A 16,013-nucleotide genomic window follows, 5' to 3' on the forward strand; every position below is an offset into this window, starting at 1 on the left:
AACCTCTTGCTGTAGCATATCAAGATTCAAGAACGTTCAATCAGTTTGAACGTTCCGGAACGTTCAAACGGCATGGACTCACACGACGATCTCGTTCTCGATGCACGCCTTGACGCACTCGAACGTCGAGTTCCACCGGGTCACTATGTCGACGGGGATGGTGTGGGCCCCGGCCCTGATCTTGTTCTCCTGGACGAGAGCGTCGACACACTCTCCCCAGGCTTGTCGGTAAGACGAACGGTATCTCAACCGCTTCGCCAATGTTCGGACCTGTAAAAGAAGAACACGTTCATACGTTCAAACGTCAGAACGTGCCCGTGACGTTTGAACGTTCGAACTCACCTTCCACAAGGCCTCCTTCATCACGACTTGACTCGCCCTTGTCATAGCCGCACCCGTATCCCCCCCCGAGCCACCAGCCGCTGCCGTAGGTGCCCCTGCTGAACGGGTCTGCACCGTTTGCTGGCTTGCCGGCGTTTGCTGGGTCTCCGGCACCCGCGGTAGAACGAGGTCGTCGAGGATCGGCTGATCAACGACGAAGTCTTCCTCCTCGGGCTCCTTGACGTACTCGATGTCGGCGTCGTCCCCAGGTAGGAAGACGTGGGCGACTTCGTCGTCGTCGCTCGACCATCTGAGACCGGTCGCACCTTCGATAATGGCCTGAGAAGTTCAAACGTCAAGGGGTGTTAGCTCACGTTTGACGTTCAAACGGGCGAAACGTTCGAACGGCTCACCCCGACGACCAAGTTCAGCACATGGGCGAAACATCTCACCCGTCCCCCCACGTTCAACCGTTTGAAGCCTATCTGCCCCAACGTCTGCATCATGCTGTCGTTGTTCGACGCATTGTCGCAGATGATCGACAGAACACGGTCTTCGATCTCCCAATCGCGAAGAGTCTTCGCGAGGAGTTTGGCGAGGTAGGCCCCGGTATGTTTCCCGTTTGCCCTATCGAAACGTTTAGACGTTCAAACATTCAAACGGATCAGTATTGTGTACCAGTTGAAACGTGTGAAACGGACTAACGGGATGAAGTCGATCAAACACGACCTCGGGACGACCACGTTGCCATCGTACGTAGGAGTCCAATGGGCGTAAACCCCAATGAACTTGCCCCCTCGACGATCGGTCCAACCGTCGGTAGCGATGTGAAAGACGCCTTCGTAACACTGGAAGGCGGTCTTGATCCTCGCAGTGTTCACCGTGCAAACGCTGTCGACGTCTTGCGCTACTAAACGGCGCGAGGGAAGGACCTTGGCCATGGCCGGGAAGGATCGGGTGAACATGTCCTTAAACTAAACGTGTGCAAGCCGTTCGAACGTTCAGTACGCGTGAAACGTTTGAACGGGAAAAAAAAAGAACTCACCCCATCTTGTTCGACCACGCTGAACGGATGGTTGTTCCGGGCAATCCAAACGGCAATGGCGTGTCGAGTCGCCGTGGCTCGAACCTCCGGACCCAGCTCAGTCGCCGACGTGAGGGTGGCCTGGTGCAGACCGTTCTTGTTGTTGGCCGGGTTGCTGGCACATTTCCCGGGGTGGGTGTTCAGGCCGGTACCGGAACCGGCGTCCTTCGCGACCTTCAAACGTTTGAACGTGTTGCAATGGCTAAAACGAGTTCAGACGTTCAGACATGTGAAGAACGTTCAACGTTCAAACGGTTAGAACGTTTACTCACCGGCAGGTCCAACACCACCAAAACACGGCCTCATCCTTACCGTCCTCCTCCACCTCCTTCCTCGTAGCCGGTCGTGGGCGGTGGTACTCCCTATTATAAAGGCTGGCGGCACCGTTATCGTACCACCGTTGACACCACAGCTCGAGATGCTGTTCATGCTTCTCGAGCGAATCCGTTTGCTCGGGGAACGGGGGAACCTTTACGGAAGGGGTGGAGGCTGAGCAGAGGTTCAGAACGGTTAGCAAAGAGAACGACACCTGAACGTTTGAACGCTGAACGGTTCAACTTACGTTCACTCTCACTCGCCTTCTTCTTAACTTTTTTATTTTTTTGTAAGACCGTAGCCTTACCCTTACCCCCCTTACTCTTCTTAGATGGGGTGCCTACTCGTTCATGAGGATGTTGTTTAGCTTGGCCCGTTACACGATTGAGAACGTTTGAACGTTGAAACGTACTCGCGAGAAACACGTCCTCCTCGAGCTCGTCTGCCTCCTCCTCCTCGTCGTCGTCGTCCTCTATATAATCGGCCGCTGCCGCTTTCCTCTTCCTCGTCGAACTCGAGGGCGTTCCGTCGACACTGTTCCATGTCGGTCCCTCACGTGGCGAGGACCCAGGGGGGGCCGTTTGACCGCTTGAAGACGCGACCGCGTTTCCAGTCATCGAACGTTCTGTACCGGCGGGAATTCGGATCTTGAGGCGAACGGGCGTAACGGCCATCGGGAGAACGTCGTTTATGCGTTCATGGTGCTTTTGATGTCTATGTTTGATGAACAGGTGATTACTAGAACGTCTAAAGAAGGTGTAGTAGGTTACTTACTCGTTTACCGTTTGTTCGAGTCGATTAGGCTTCTCGGCGCGGAAGCAAAGTCTCGACGTGGACGTTTCTCACGTGTTCTTATTAGCAGTTGACGTTTTTCTGCAACCGTTCTGAACGTTGGATCAACGTACGTCTCTGTGAACGTACGTGATGATGTTATACGTATCTGAGGGGTGTTGGTCACTCTTGTAGCAGTGTTCTGGAGTCTGGTCGACGTTCTGCCCGTTCGTTCACGTTTGAACGGGGAAATTGCGAGCGAGAAAACGTGAACGGGAAATCTGAACGACGGAAGCAAAACGCCGTTCACGTTTGAACGGCGGAAGCAAAACGGGCCGTTTTTCGGCCGTTCGTTTTCGCGCGTTCAGCCGTTCAGCGTTCACGACCCGCCAACACTATGTAGTAGTTAGACATCCGTTATTACATCGCTATGCCTAACGTTACCTTTCCCCAGTCCCGCGACCTTATTACCCCAAGACCCGGCAGGTTGGCTGCCAGGCCTTATAGAATAACGGATCACCAAAGGACCCCGGCTGGGAACGTGAAAGGGGGTAGTGATGGGATCCCGCTGCACATTGGTGCTAGCGGTAACCCTAGTGGTCCGGAGAGCCACCTCACTCTGGTAGGAGTGTTCTACCCGCAGGGGATTCCTGTGCAGGCAGTGATGATGGTAGATTCGGGGGCCACGGGTATGTTCATGGATCGGACGTTCGCGAGGATCCATAACTTTGATGTGATAGACCTAGAGAACCCTAGGACCGTCACGGTCATCGACGGAAGAGAGATAGTGGGTGGTCAGATCACCCAGAAGGCACATGCTATTGTGCGGACAGGATTGCACCAAGAGAAGGCGGAGTTCTTCTTGACGGATTTGTGTGGGTATGCGGCGGTCCTCGGGATTACATGGTTACGACACCATAGCCCACACATCCAGTGGGATACAAATACAGTCACCTTCGCGGACGACTGTTTGAAGAAAGGATGCGTCAAGAAGGTAGAGGTAGTATGCTCCCCCGACGAGGTGGAGATAGAAACGCGGAATATCGATCCGCTGTCGAGAATGAAGGAGCCGATCACGGAGAATCTCGTGGTGGCTCAAATGCAGATGACGAGGGAGGATGAGGAGCGGGCCCGCAGGCCGGACCTGTGGGACTGGGACGTCAAGCCCACCGACTCGATTCAAAACGAACTCGATCCTCCCGAGTACATGGAGAAGTTGCGGGACGTTGTGCCGAAGAAGTACCATGAGTACCTCGGAGCGTTCTCCAAGACGAAGGCAGATTCGCTGCCTCCGAAGCGCTCGATCGATCATGCGATCGAGCTGAAGCCTGGAACAACTCCCACGTATGGGAAGTTGTACAACCATTCGCAGAAGGAGACGGACGCTCTCAAGGCGTGGTTGGCGGAGAACCAGGCGAAAGGGTTTATTCGACCCTCGAAATCCTCGTGTTCGAGTCCGGTACTGTTCGTACCGAAGAAAGGGGGCGAATTGAGGCTGTGTATTGATTACCGCCGCCTCAACGAAATTACCGAGAAGGACAGGACCCCCCTGCCGCTTATCTCGGAGACCTTAGATCGCCTACGGGGATCGAAGGTATATACGAAGATGGACCTGAGGGGAGCGTACAACCTCCTGAGGGTCAAAGAAGAGGATGTTTGGAAGACCGCGTTCACGACACGCTATGGTCTGTTCGAATGTCTCGTCATGCCATTTGGTTTGACAAACGCGCCAGCGACGTTCCAGCGCTGGATGAATCAGGTCTTCCAGGACATGTTAGACGTGTGTGTGGTCGTCTACTTAGACGACATATTGATTTACTCCGCCGATCAGGAGACACACGACGAGCACGTACGGGAAGTGCTGAGGAGGCTACAGGCGAATGGCCTGTACGCAAAGGCAGAGAAGTGTGAGTTCGACACGACGGCGACGGAGTTCTTGGGGTATGATATTGCCCCTACGGGGGTCAGCATGAACCCGTCGAAGGTGAAGTCGGTGTTGGAGTGGGCGGCGCCTCGAAATATTCAAGGCCTGCAGTCGTTCTTGGGGTTCGCGAATTACTATCGCCGGTTCATACAGAACTACTCCAAGAAGATTCAGGGCATGACGGCCTTGACAAAGAAAGGGGTGAAGTACCACTGGCCGGAGTCAGCGGATGCTGCCTTCAAGGAGTTGAAGAAGGCGTTCACCGAGGCGCCCATCCTCGCTCACTACGACGAGGAGCGCCAGGTGGTACTGGAGACGGACGCATCGTCAGGTGCGATGGGAGCGGTGATGTCGCAGGTAGGGGACGACGGGAAACTGCATCCCGTGGCGTTCATGTCGAAGAGCCTTACGCCGGCTCAACGAAACTACGACGTACACGATCGCGAGCTGCTCGCCATCGTGTACTGCTGCCAGATATGGCGGCATTACCTAGACGGGAAGTTCCCGGTGAGGATCCTTACGGATCACAAGAACCTGGAGTACTTCAAGAAGGACAAGATGTTGTCCCACCGACAAGCGAGATGGTCTCAGTTGCTGAACCAAATCTCGTACACGTTGGAGTACAAGCCGGGGACAGAGAACGGGAAGGCTGACGCGCTCAGCAGGAGAGAGGAGTTGATGGAGGAGACGGAGCCCAAGCAGGCAGAGACCCTGTTGCGCCCCGTTAATGCAGACGCGCTGGTGGTCAGCGCAGCGACGGTACAACCCCCGTTGCGGTTGTGCGGAACGATTCCCGTCATAGGGGATTGGTTCTTGAAAGCGTTGATCCCTGCGGGACAAGAAGATCCGGTCGCGAGAGACCTGATCAAGGGCGTCAGGGAGGGAACCTTGACAAATAGTCGATACAGTCTGAGCCCGGGAGGCGCGCTCATGTACGACGGGCTGGTGTACGTTCCCGATGCGGGAAGCTTGAAGACGGAGCTCTTGAAGAGGCTCCATGATGGGAAGACCGCCGGACACTACGGGCGGGACAAGACGGAGGACCTGGTGAGTAGAGATTTCTACTGGCCGGGTATGAAGGCGTGGATCAGCCAGTACGTGGCTAGTTGCGACAAGTGCCAGAGGAATCGGAGGCCGAGGGCCAAACCAGTCGGTGAGCTGGCTCCCCTGAAAGCGGAGACGGAGCCCTACCAGTCGATCACGTGGGACCATATCACGGACCTACCTGAGTCGAGGGGTTCGAACGCGATCCTGGTGATCGTCGACCGCTTCAGCAAGCGGGCACATTTCGTGCCTTGTCGGAAGGACAACGACGCCAAGGTGTTGGCACAGATGTTCCTGCAGGAGTGGGTACGATTGCACGGGTTTCCCCGGCAGATCATCTCGGACAGGGGAACGCTGTTCACGTCGAGGTTCTGGAGGGAGTTCTGTGAGTTGTCCGGGGTCGAGCCTAGTTATTCGACCGCCTTCCATCCCCAGACGGATGGTCAGACGGAGCGCAGTAACTCGACGCTCGAACAGTACCTGCGGACATACGTCAATTACCAGCAGGACGACTGGACCGATTTGTTGCCCATGGCGGAGTTCGCCTACAACAATTCAAAGCACTCGGCGATCGGCATGTCGCCGTTCATGGCATCGGAAGGGCGGGAGCACGCCGTCGAACTCCCCATGCCTATCGCCAAAGATTCGGCTGTGGAGTCGATACAGGAGTACAGAGAGCGGATGAACAACATCTGGGAGTCTGTTAATGTCGCGCTGAGACAGGCCCGAGAGGATATGGCGAAGTACGCGAATCGGAAGCGTACGGCGGTACCGGACGAGGGGTACAATGTTGGCGACATGGTGATGTTGTCGTCGGCCCACGTCAATACCGTGAGGCCGAACAAGAAGTTGGAGTGGAAGACCTACGGCCCGTTCAAGATCACGGAGGTCGTAGGAGAAGGTCGCATGGCGCGACGTTTGGAATTGACACCGGGGATGCGTAGAATCCACCCGGTGTTTCATGTCTCGTTGCTCATCCCGTACAAGCCGAACGAGCTTCCTGGGAGAGCAGTGGACCCACCCCCTGAGCCAGAGGTGCTGGACACCGGGGATTTGGGGTGGGTGGTTATAAGGCCTGGCAGCCGACCTGCCGGGTCTTGAGGTAATAAGGTCGCGGGACTGGGGAAAGGTAACGGTAGGCATAGTAATGTAATAACGGATGTCTAACTACTACAAGGTACTAGTTAGACGTCTACGAGAACATCTCCTAAAAGGTCTCCGAGAGAGTCCCCGAGAGGGTCTCCGAACGAGACCCCGAGGCGACGCGCACCGTAGGTCGCGCGTCACGTGACGCCTATAATAGTGGTATCGGAAATCGTACACTCCAAGGAGTTGCGTTCAACGCGCGCCGGGCGTAGGGCCCAGTACTACGTGCGCTTCGAGGGGTACGGGGACGAGCACAACGAGTGGGTTAGCCCCTCGGATTTCCACCACAACGACACGCTGGTGCTGGAATTCCATAAGCGACACCCTGAGTTGCCGGTACCGGGCCGCCAAGAGTACGGCGATGCTTGATGCGTTCGGAGCTCGCATCTAGGAGGGGGATCCTATTATAGGCGTCACGTGACGCGCGACCTACGGTGCGCGTCGCCTCGGGGTCTCGTTCGGAGACCCTCTCGGAGACCCTCTCGGAGACCTTTTAGGAGACCTTTTAGGAGATGTTCTCGTAGACGTCTAACTAGTACCTTGTAGTAGTTAGACATCCGTTATTACATCGCTATGCCTAACGTTACCTTTCCCCAGTCCCGCGACCTTATTACCCCAAGACCCGGCAGGTTGGCTGCCAGGCCTTATACTTGCAGGCAAGCCTAATAGATCATCTCGGCAGATAATACAAGACTTTCCACCTTGTCCAGGAGATTCACATTTGCACAACTTCAGGAAGTATGCACGCTTCTCCTCTGTGACCGTACCGATTGGAGCAGCAGGGGGCAAAAAGCCGGGTTGATCTTCACCGGTCGAGATGATGCGGGACGAGGGGCCAGGTTGATCGTGAGCGGTCGAGATGACGGAGGACGAGGGGTCGGGTTGTTCGAAGTTGATGCAATGCTGCTCGTCATTGTGCACGACCGGAGAGGTGAGGTCCCTCGCCTTGCCTTTTGTTATAGTATCCGCGGTACGCGTATCAAACATCCGCGTCGGGTAGTTTTACAGGGACCTCCGATGGGAGTTCCCGTACGGAGTATATCTAGAACACCCCCTATGTGTTTACTGTAATGTAGTACTAGTTGTACTACATCCGTTATTACATTCATTACCTTACCCTTACCTTCTAGTCCTGTGTGATACTATCCCAGGCTTGCAGGCAAGCCTAATAGAATAACGGATCTACAAACTTCACCCCGACTAGAAACTCCTACGCGATGAACACTTCCTTCACCCAGTGTTTTCGTCCCGATGGGACCCCCCAAGGAATCCCGCCAGGGATCTCGCCTGTGCTGTCCGAGGATGGTCAAAGCCAGCAGGTAGATGGGGAGGGAAGGTTTTTGTGGTTGCGAACGACGGACTCCGTGTCACGGGGAGGCTAGAATACGTCGACGCGGGGGTTGTTGGGCGGTTCGGGGCGTTTTGGTACTATAGCGGCCGTTTCGTTGTGACTTAGTCCACGATACAGAAGGTAACGGTATGATGAACTTCGATATCGTCGCTTAGAACCCAATTCGGTTCTAAGCTCCTCATGCTACTCTACAATAGATCGCCCTCCTCTAAACTACGTTGCGGCGGTGTGTTCGACCGGTCGAGACCGCGTCTTGGGCTTAATCGGGCGGAAAGGCCAAATAAAGGCGCGTTCCGTAGCGCGTCGGGATAAGTCCGAGGTTATGCTGAGCCGACGTTCCGGTTCCGATCGTCACTCGGTGACATTACATCCCCCTTTCCGAAAGAAGGTCGTCCTCGACCTTCTATAAGGTACCCTTCCGCCGATCCCGGTCCCCTACGCCTCTCGCGCGCCTACGTCATCGCGCTTCGCGACTTTAGCGCGTCAAACTCTATTCTTGTCGATATCGTTCTTGTATTGTCTCGATACTATGATCGTCGTATATCGTTTGGCTCGTCGTACTTTGATGCTATTGTTCGCCGTAAGTCCTCGTTTGTATGTAGTAAAAGCGCAGCTGCGCTTATGCGTTTGTATCCGCGATTGTCGAGAAGCAAACAGTATATAGTCTCGACCGTTTGTTCTTGTCGATTCTTGATTTCCCCCTTCGATAACTACTACCAATACTCTTTCATACCCAATCGCCCTCCACATCTTGAATATGTCCTCGTCCTCCGCCAACCCCAAGCCCGCCGCCCCCGTCGTCGAGACTTCCGCCACCGGCGTGAAGTCGATCAAGTTCCGAGGTCAGTCTTTCGCCGTCGGTCAGAGGGGGGTCGGGAGCGATTTGGGCGATGCCGCCGACGCCAAGAAGGGTTTCGTACGTATCCGTTTCTTATCTCGGCGTTCTCAGACTTTTCCGCCTCTAACCGTCTCCGTTTCGTAGCTCGTCCGTCTCAAAGAGGCCCTCGCCCGTTGGGAGAAGACCATGGTCCCCCCCAAAGGTTGTACGAGCTGCCGGGCGTGGCGGGACGATCCCGCCGAAACGATGGTCTTCGCCGAGTGTCGAGCGAAGAGGAAGGCCAACGGTGGCTTTCAGTCCTGCCTCGAGTGCAACGCTCGGGGTTCTTCGAAGTGTTCGTTCGTGAAGGTCCGCCGGGATAGCCCGGAAAAGATGAAAGCGGTGATGGTGAGTTTCTTTTGATCTCCGATCCTCGACTATTCTGTACTAATCCTGGCTTTTCCGCCTTTTGCTACGCAGGTCGAGGTCGCTTCGGCCTTGAAGTCCCAGGCCGCCGCCGCCGCCACCAAGGCCCAGAGGTTGGAGTTCCTCCGCCTACAGCGGAAGCTCCGCCGTTCCGCCGGCCTTTCCGCCGCCGACTCGGACGCCGACTCGTCCATGGGCGAGGAAACGTCCGAGTCTGAATAGACTCGTCTTCTTTTTTCTTGTTTTTGTTCTTTTTATGTTTTTTATTCGTTGTAAATCTTTTCCGATCTTGTACTTTTTTTGGGCTTTTCGGCCGGGCATACTCCCGGCGATATAAATACTATACCTCGCTGTCTTTTCTCGCTCTCCTCTCGTACGCTACCTCCACTACTTTCCTCTCACGCTATCTGCACCGTCCCCTACTTTCGCATCTCAGTCCGTTGCATATCTTCCTGGTCCACGGCGGAAACAGGCCTTTCCGCCCGTTTTGGTGCACCCGGATTTAAGATATGGAAGTCTTCAATCAACTCCTCCGCCTCAATGTCCTCCTCTCGTACCCATTCCACTGCATCGGGTCCTGTGTACCCCCGCCATTGTACCTTGTATTCGATTCCCTTCCCCTTGCGTTGTCGAGAGTCAAGAACCCTCTCCAGCTCGAACTCTTGCCCGTCGTCTGGTATCTCCTCGGTACTGTCGGGAGCTTTTCGGTACGTTTCCGCCGCCTCCCAGAAGGGTTCTAGTTGACAAACGTGAAATACATCGTGCCTTTTCCAACTCTTTGGTAGTTCGATGCGGTAGGCCAGATCTGCGACCTTCTCCTTGACCCGGTAGGGACCCAACCATCTCGCCGCCAATTTCTTGGTAGGGCGATACCTCTTCACCACTTCGCTGTCTAATAGCACTCGATCGCCTACTTTTATCAACGGTTCCTGGCTTTTCCGCCCCTCGTCATACGACGCTGTCCGCTGATTGGCGACCGCTATCCAGTACTGAGTCTCCCTCCACATCCTGTCGAAGTCCTTGACCATAACTCCGGCTGTGGGCGATTCGGTACTGAAAAGTTCCCCTTCGACGTCGAATCGAGGATGATAGCCATGATTCGCAAAGAACGGAGTTGTGCGAGTCGCCGAATGCACCGAGTTGTTGTATGTGAACTCAGCCATAGGTAATAAACCCACCCAATCGTCCTGATCCCATCCGCAATAAGTCCGCAAATAGCCTTCCAACGATTGGTTAACTCTCTCCGTTTGCCCGTCTGTCTGGGGGTGATACGGGGTGCTAACCCGTCTTTCCACTTTCATCAGTCGCCACATCTCCTTCAAGAAGGCGCTTACGAATAAAGAACCACGATCGGAAGTGATCGCATCTGGGAACCCTTTTTTCGAAAACACTACGGATAGTAGCGTTTCCGCCAATTCCCGCGCCGTCATTGTTCGTCGAGTCGGTATAAAGCGAGCTTCCTTGGTGAATCGGTCTACGATTACGAGAATGTTCTCGTACTCCCCACATCTCGGTAGCTGTTCCACGAAATCCATGGAGATTTCGCTCCAAGGCCTCTTTGCTACGACCAACTGCTTCAACTCGCCATAAGGCTTGTGCTTCTTGCCCTTGTTCCGCTGGCATTCTGTGCAGGTTCTTACGTACTCTTTCACCGTTTCGTACTGATTCGGCCAGTAGTAATCCCTCTGCACTAATTCGAGCGTCTTGTCCCTGCCCGGATGACCAAAAGGCATCGCATCGTGCCGACTGCCGACGGTTTTGGACCAAAGCGCCCCGTATTGCGGGATTACCAATCTATCCTTCCACCACAAGTACCCTCCGCGAGTCCATTTGAACGTGAGAGGTGCACCGACCTCCGATTCACCGAAAGGAATCAAAGCGAAAACCTTTTCTCTCATACCATTCGGTAACGTACCCAACTCGTAACCCGCGAGTACTTCCTCGCTCCAGCTGTTTCCTTCGCCTTCGTCCACTTCCTCAACGATAGCGGCCCGTCCTTCCACGAACAGCCTGTCTTCCAGCAAAACCGACTCGTTGTTCTTGGCTTCTATGGCCTTTTCCGCTTTGTTACGTCCAGGGTGGTAGTCGGGGCGCCTTGTCAGTGCGTCCGGTTTTGTACCTTTCCGCCCCGGTCGGTAGCGAAGATTGAAATTGAAGTCGGCTAGTTCTTCCTGCCATCGTTTTTGCCTGTTGTTCAGCTCCCTCTTTTCACGGAAATATTCCAGATTTCGATGGTCGGTAATGACTTCCACAGGATATTGGTTTTCCAATAGGTTAGGTTTCCAGTGTCGAAAAGCTAACAGCACGGCCAATAACTCCTTGTCGTGGACGTTGTAATTCATCTCGGCCGGCTTCAGTCTCCTCGAGAAAAATCCAGTCGGACGTAAAATGGCTGAACCGTCCGCTTCCGGGAATCTCTGGCTCGCAACCGCGGCTACCGCGTACGCCGACGCGTCTGTTTCTATGGTAATCGGCAGCGATGGGTCAAATTGACGCAATACCGGTGCCTCTGTGAAGCTCGTGACGAGCTGTTTGAAAGCCAAATCCTCCTTCTCGGTCCATACCCATGGTACCGTACTCCTTGTCAAAGTTGTCAAAGGTTGGGCCTTGCTTGCAAAATCCCGTATGAACCGTCGATAAAAGTTCGCAAAACCTAAGAACTGTTGTATTTCTTTGACGGAGCGAGGAGCCGGCCAACGTTTTACCGACTCCAACTTGCCCTTCTCCATTTCCACGACACCTTTTCGGACTATAAAGCCCAAAAACTCCACCGCATCCTTGAAGAACTCACACTTCGACGGCTTCAGGTAAAGTTTTGCCCGTCGTAGTCGATCAAAAACCTTGTTGATGGTAACGATATGTTCTTCTCTGGTCTTGCTGTACACTAAAATGTCGTCTATGTAGACGATAACTCCGTCGTCAATCAGGTCTTCGAAAGTCACATTCATGAACCGTTGAAAGCTGGCGCCTGCATTCGACATCCCTTCCCGCATGACTTTGGACTGAAACGCCCCATACCGTGTCAAAATAGTTGTCCATTTTTCATCCCCCGGGCGCATTCGTAGCAATTGGTACGAAGTGGGCATATCGAACTTGCTGAAAATCGTAGCCGTCCTAATCCGTTCGAGTAGAGTACTGATCCGGGGCAAGGGGTATATATCTTTCACCGTTTGCTTGTTCAATTCCCGAAAATCCGTCACCATCCGGAACTCCCCGTTTTTCTTTGGAACCAGAAACACAGGGCTTCCGAACCAGTGTTTTGACTCTTCGATATGACCTATCCGTTTGTTCTTGTCGATCCAGTCCTTCAGCCATTGATCTTGAGCATGCGAAAGTGGGTAGACTCGGGCCTTTCGTAACAATTCAGGGCTTTTAAGCTCGACCGCATGATCGAAATCCCTGTTTTCGGGTAATGACTCGTAACTGGCACGCTTGAATAAGTCCAGACTACCATGAAATTCCGACGGTACAAGGCTACGTAGCTCGCTCTCTTCGACCTCTTCCTCTTCCTCGTCGGGGTCTTCCGCCAGTTTCAGGGCATTAAAGACCGGATCTCCCTTTTCCAATCCATTGCCATCTACGAGCGTGCTCCGTCTTCCCTTCACTTCGATCCCTTCCGTCGTCAAACGGTCGTCTTGAATCTCGATAGACATGTCGCTAAAGTCGACAATGGCCCGGAAACGGACGTTAAAGTCCAAACTGAGGACTATTCCGCCCGTATCGAGGTCCATGATGGCCAGTTCGATCTCGATCGGTCCAAAATCCTTCTTTCGCAGCCGAATTTTGACAAAGTGCGTGATCGCGTCTGCTGCGATCGTTCCGTCAATCCTCCTCAGACGTTTCTTCCTCTCATAGGCAATCGGTACTAAACCCGCAAGTAAGGGGCAATGTCGGTCGATCGCGCTCTGAGAAGTCCCATCGTCCAGGAAGAACTTCCATTTCCCGGCGAAACCGTCCAATTCCGCCCTGAAGTAGCTCGTATGACTTCCCTCCATGTAAATCCGAAACCTTTTCCTAAGCGTGTCAGTCATTTTCTTTTGTTCCACACGAGACGATTCCTGACCAATCGCCTCGCTCAATCTTTTTCCGAATCGCTCGAACAGTCCTCCACGTAGGCGGCTCGGGCCTTGACTTCCATAGCGTTGGCCCCGGTCGCCAGATCTTGAGCCTTTCCGCCTCTTTTCGGACACGCGCTAACGATATGTCCCTTTTCCCCACACGAGAAACAGTTCCCTTCTCGCATGTTTCTTTCCCTTTCTTCCGGTGACATGTAAGGTCGTCGGGGCACATAGGCCGTTTGAGGAATCGAAGCGGGGACCGCCACGGCGGTTCTGGGCGTAAAAGCCGACAAAGGTCCCGAACTGGGACGGTAACGGGATCGAGCGATTTGAGCTTCCGTGATGCGTTGACGGTTCTCGATACGAACGACCCATTGCCTCCATTTGTCGAAGTTCTCCGGGGCGTCTAGGTCGTTTTTGAGTCTGATCAGTAGGGAATGTTCCAAACCCCCTTCAGCAAGGCTGATCAGAGAGTCGTCATCGTACCCGCTATACAGGGCCTGTAGGGCGAAACGGGCCAAGTACTCTTGAGCGGTACTAGTCTGCTTCATTTCCTGAAGAACCCGCCTAGCGTTCTCCTTTTCATCGTCCATCGGCCACTGATCTCTCATAGCCTTCTTGAATAGTTGATAATTCTGGAACATAAGGGGCTTATCACGGGCGCTTAAGTCCATATAAGGCGTAATCCATACCCCGGCGTCATCTCGGAACCGAGAAATAACGGCCAGTACCCTTTGAAACTCGGACCGATACGTATTCGGTTGCAAAGTTACAAACGTGTCGCATTGTACGAGGAAAGAAGGCAGTTGCTTGCTTTTCCCGTGAAATGTGTTCGGTTCTGGGGCTCGGGGGTCCCTACCCGAGGCCTTTTCGTACGCTTTGGCCCTGTCCTGCATGACAGCGGCCCGAACGGAACTCGAAACTTCGTTCAGTCTGGCGTACGGGTCGACGCCCTCCCAGACGTCTTCGGGATCCATGTAATCTCCTTCGCTGTCGGACAGGGCGGTTCCGTACCTTTCCGCCTGGACCCGTGCCCGAACAGATCGGCGTTCGGACACTTTGCCCTCTTCTCCCGACGTTCCTTTCCTCGTTGGCCTCCCGACCGCCCTTTCCCTCATCGCGTTCATCTCCAATTCCAACTTTTGGTTCTTCATTTTGAGGAGTTCGAGTTCCTCAAACAACCTTTCCGTCAAACTCGGTTCCTGCTCTTCGTCATCCGGTTCCCTTGTTCCATCGAGTTGGTCATCTAACCCTTCTCGGTCGTTCTGTTCCTCGGCGTCCTCGCCGGCGTTCGTAATTTCTCCGGCGCTATTCTTCGCCGGACCTTGTTCGTCTTCGTCTTGTTCTTGTCTAGCGGAGTCATCCTCCTCTACCGTCTCGGGCGGAACCGTGGCTTTTCCGTTGCGGGGAAGCCTCGTTCTACCAAAGGGTTGAGCAGAAGTGGATTGCTGGGCAGACATTTTGAAGCGACGATATACTGTCACGGGGAGGCTAGAATACGTCGACGCGGGGGTTGTTGGGCGGTTCGGGGCGTTTTGGTACTATAGCGGCCGTTTCGTTGTGACTTAGTCCACGATACAGAAGGTAACGGTATGATGAACTTCGATATCGTCGCTTAGAACCCAATTCGGTTCTAAGCTCCTCATGCTACTCTACAATAGATCGCCCTCCTCTAAACTACGTTGCGGCGGTGTGTTCGACCGGTCGAGACCGCGTCTTGGGCTTAATCGGGCGGAAAGGCCAAATAAAGGCGCGTTCCGTAGCGCGTCGGGATAAGTCCGAGGTTATGCTGAGCCGACGTTCCGGTTCCGATCGTCACTCGGTGACACTCCGGAACGGAGACCACCGCAAACGAATTGCGGGTGTTTGCCAACCAGCAACCTCAAACGCAGGCCACGCCGGCCAACAACATGGGAACGGTCCCCCCACAAGTGGTACCAACCTCTCCTGCGAGCAATCCCGCAGCCACCCCAGCTCCCGTTGCCGCCGCGCCGGACTTGAATGCCCTCTTTCAAATGATGGCCAACATGCAAGTCCAGGTGCTGGAGTTGGCGAGGGCAAGAGAGTCGCGGTCGTCGTCGGACGAGGCCCGGGCCAAACTGTTTAAGTTTGGAACGCCGGACAAGTTCGATGGCAGCAAGAAGGAGAAGGTCCGAGGGTTCCTGGACCAATGCAACCGGGAATTCGAGGTCAAACCGGGCGTCTACGTTACCGACCGCCTGAAGATGATGTACGCGGAGTCGTACATGGAAGGACAGGCCGCCGATTGGGCCCGGGAGTACTCCACGGGTCGAGTGCCGGCTACCTGGGAGCAGTTCGAGCAACTGCTCATCTCCACTTATGGTGGAGGACGAAACATCGCGGCAACTGAGGCCGAATTAGTTCACTTAAGGCAGGGCACCAAGAGCCTCGCGACGTACATCACCGAGTACAACGACCTCTTGGCCCTCCTCCCCAACGTCTGCGAATATTCTCGCCGGATGCTGTTCAGGGCCAACCTGAACCAAGCGTTCAAAGATGCCATCGTCCCTATGCCGGGCCAAGAAACAATGACCTTGGCGGAATTCCAAATGGAATGCCGCCGGTACGAAGATCAGGCGGATGCCAGAAGGCATGCGTCCTCGGGAAACCGCTACCACTCGGGCGGTAACCAACAAGCGAGCAACCACTCCGCTCCCCGCAACCCCGTTGTGGTCAATACCACCGTTGCGACTCCTACCCCCGCCGCCAACGCTTCCACCGCTGCCCCCATGGAA

The 16,013-nt window shown here is 54.5% G+C and overlaps 1 protein-coding gene across 1 annotated transcript; it reads right to left on the minus strand.

The window, feature by feature from the left end:
• Positions 1 to 761: 761 nt before the first annotated feature.
• HD553DRAFT_263168 (uncharacterized protein) lies at positions 762 to 956 on the minus strand (the record flags this gene model as incomplete). Its single annotated transcript, XM_046177435.1, has 1 exon — positions 762 to 956. A coding segment is annotated over one exon (195 nt), but the record flags the coding sequence as incomplete, so codon positions are not given.
• Between the last annotated feature and the right edge of the window lie 15,057 nt (positions 957 to 16,013).

This window comes from Filobasidium floriforme, assembly GCF_021052385.1.
Source record: "Filobasidium floriforme strain CBS 6241 chromosome Unknown HD553scaffold_27, whole genome shotgun sequence".
NCBI classification, from domain to species: Eukaryota; Fungi; Basidiomycota; class Tremellomycetes; order Filobasidiales; family Filobasidiaceae; genus Filobasidium; species Filobasidium floriforme.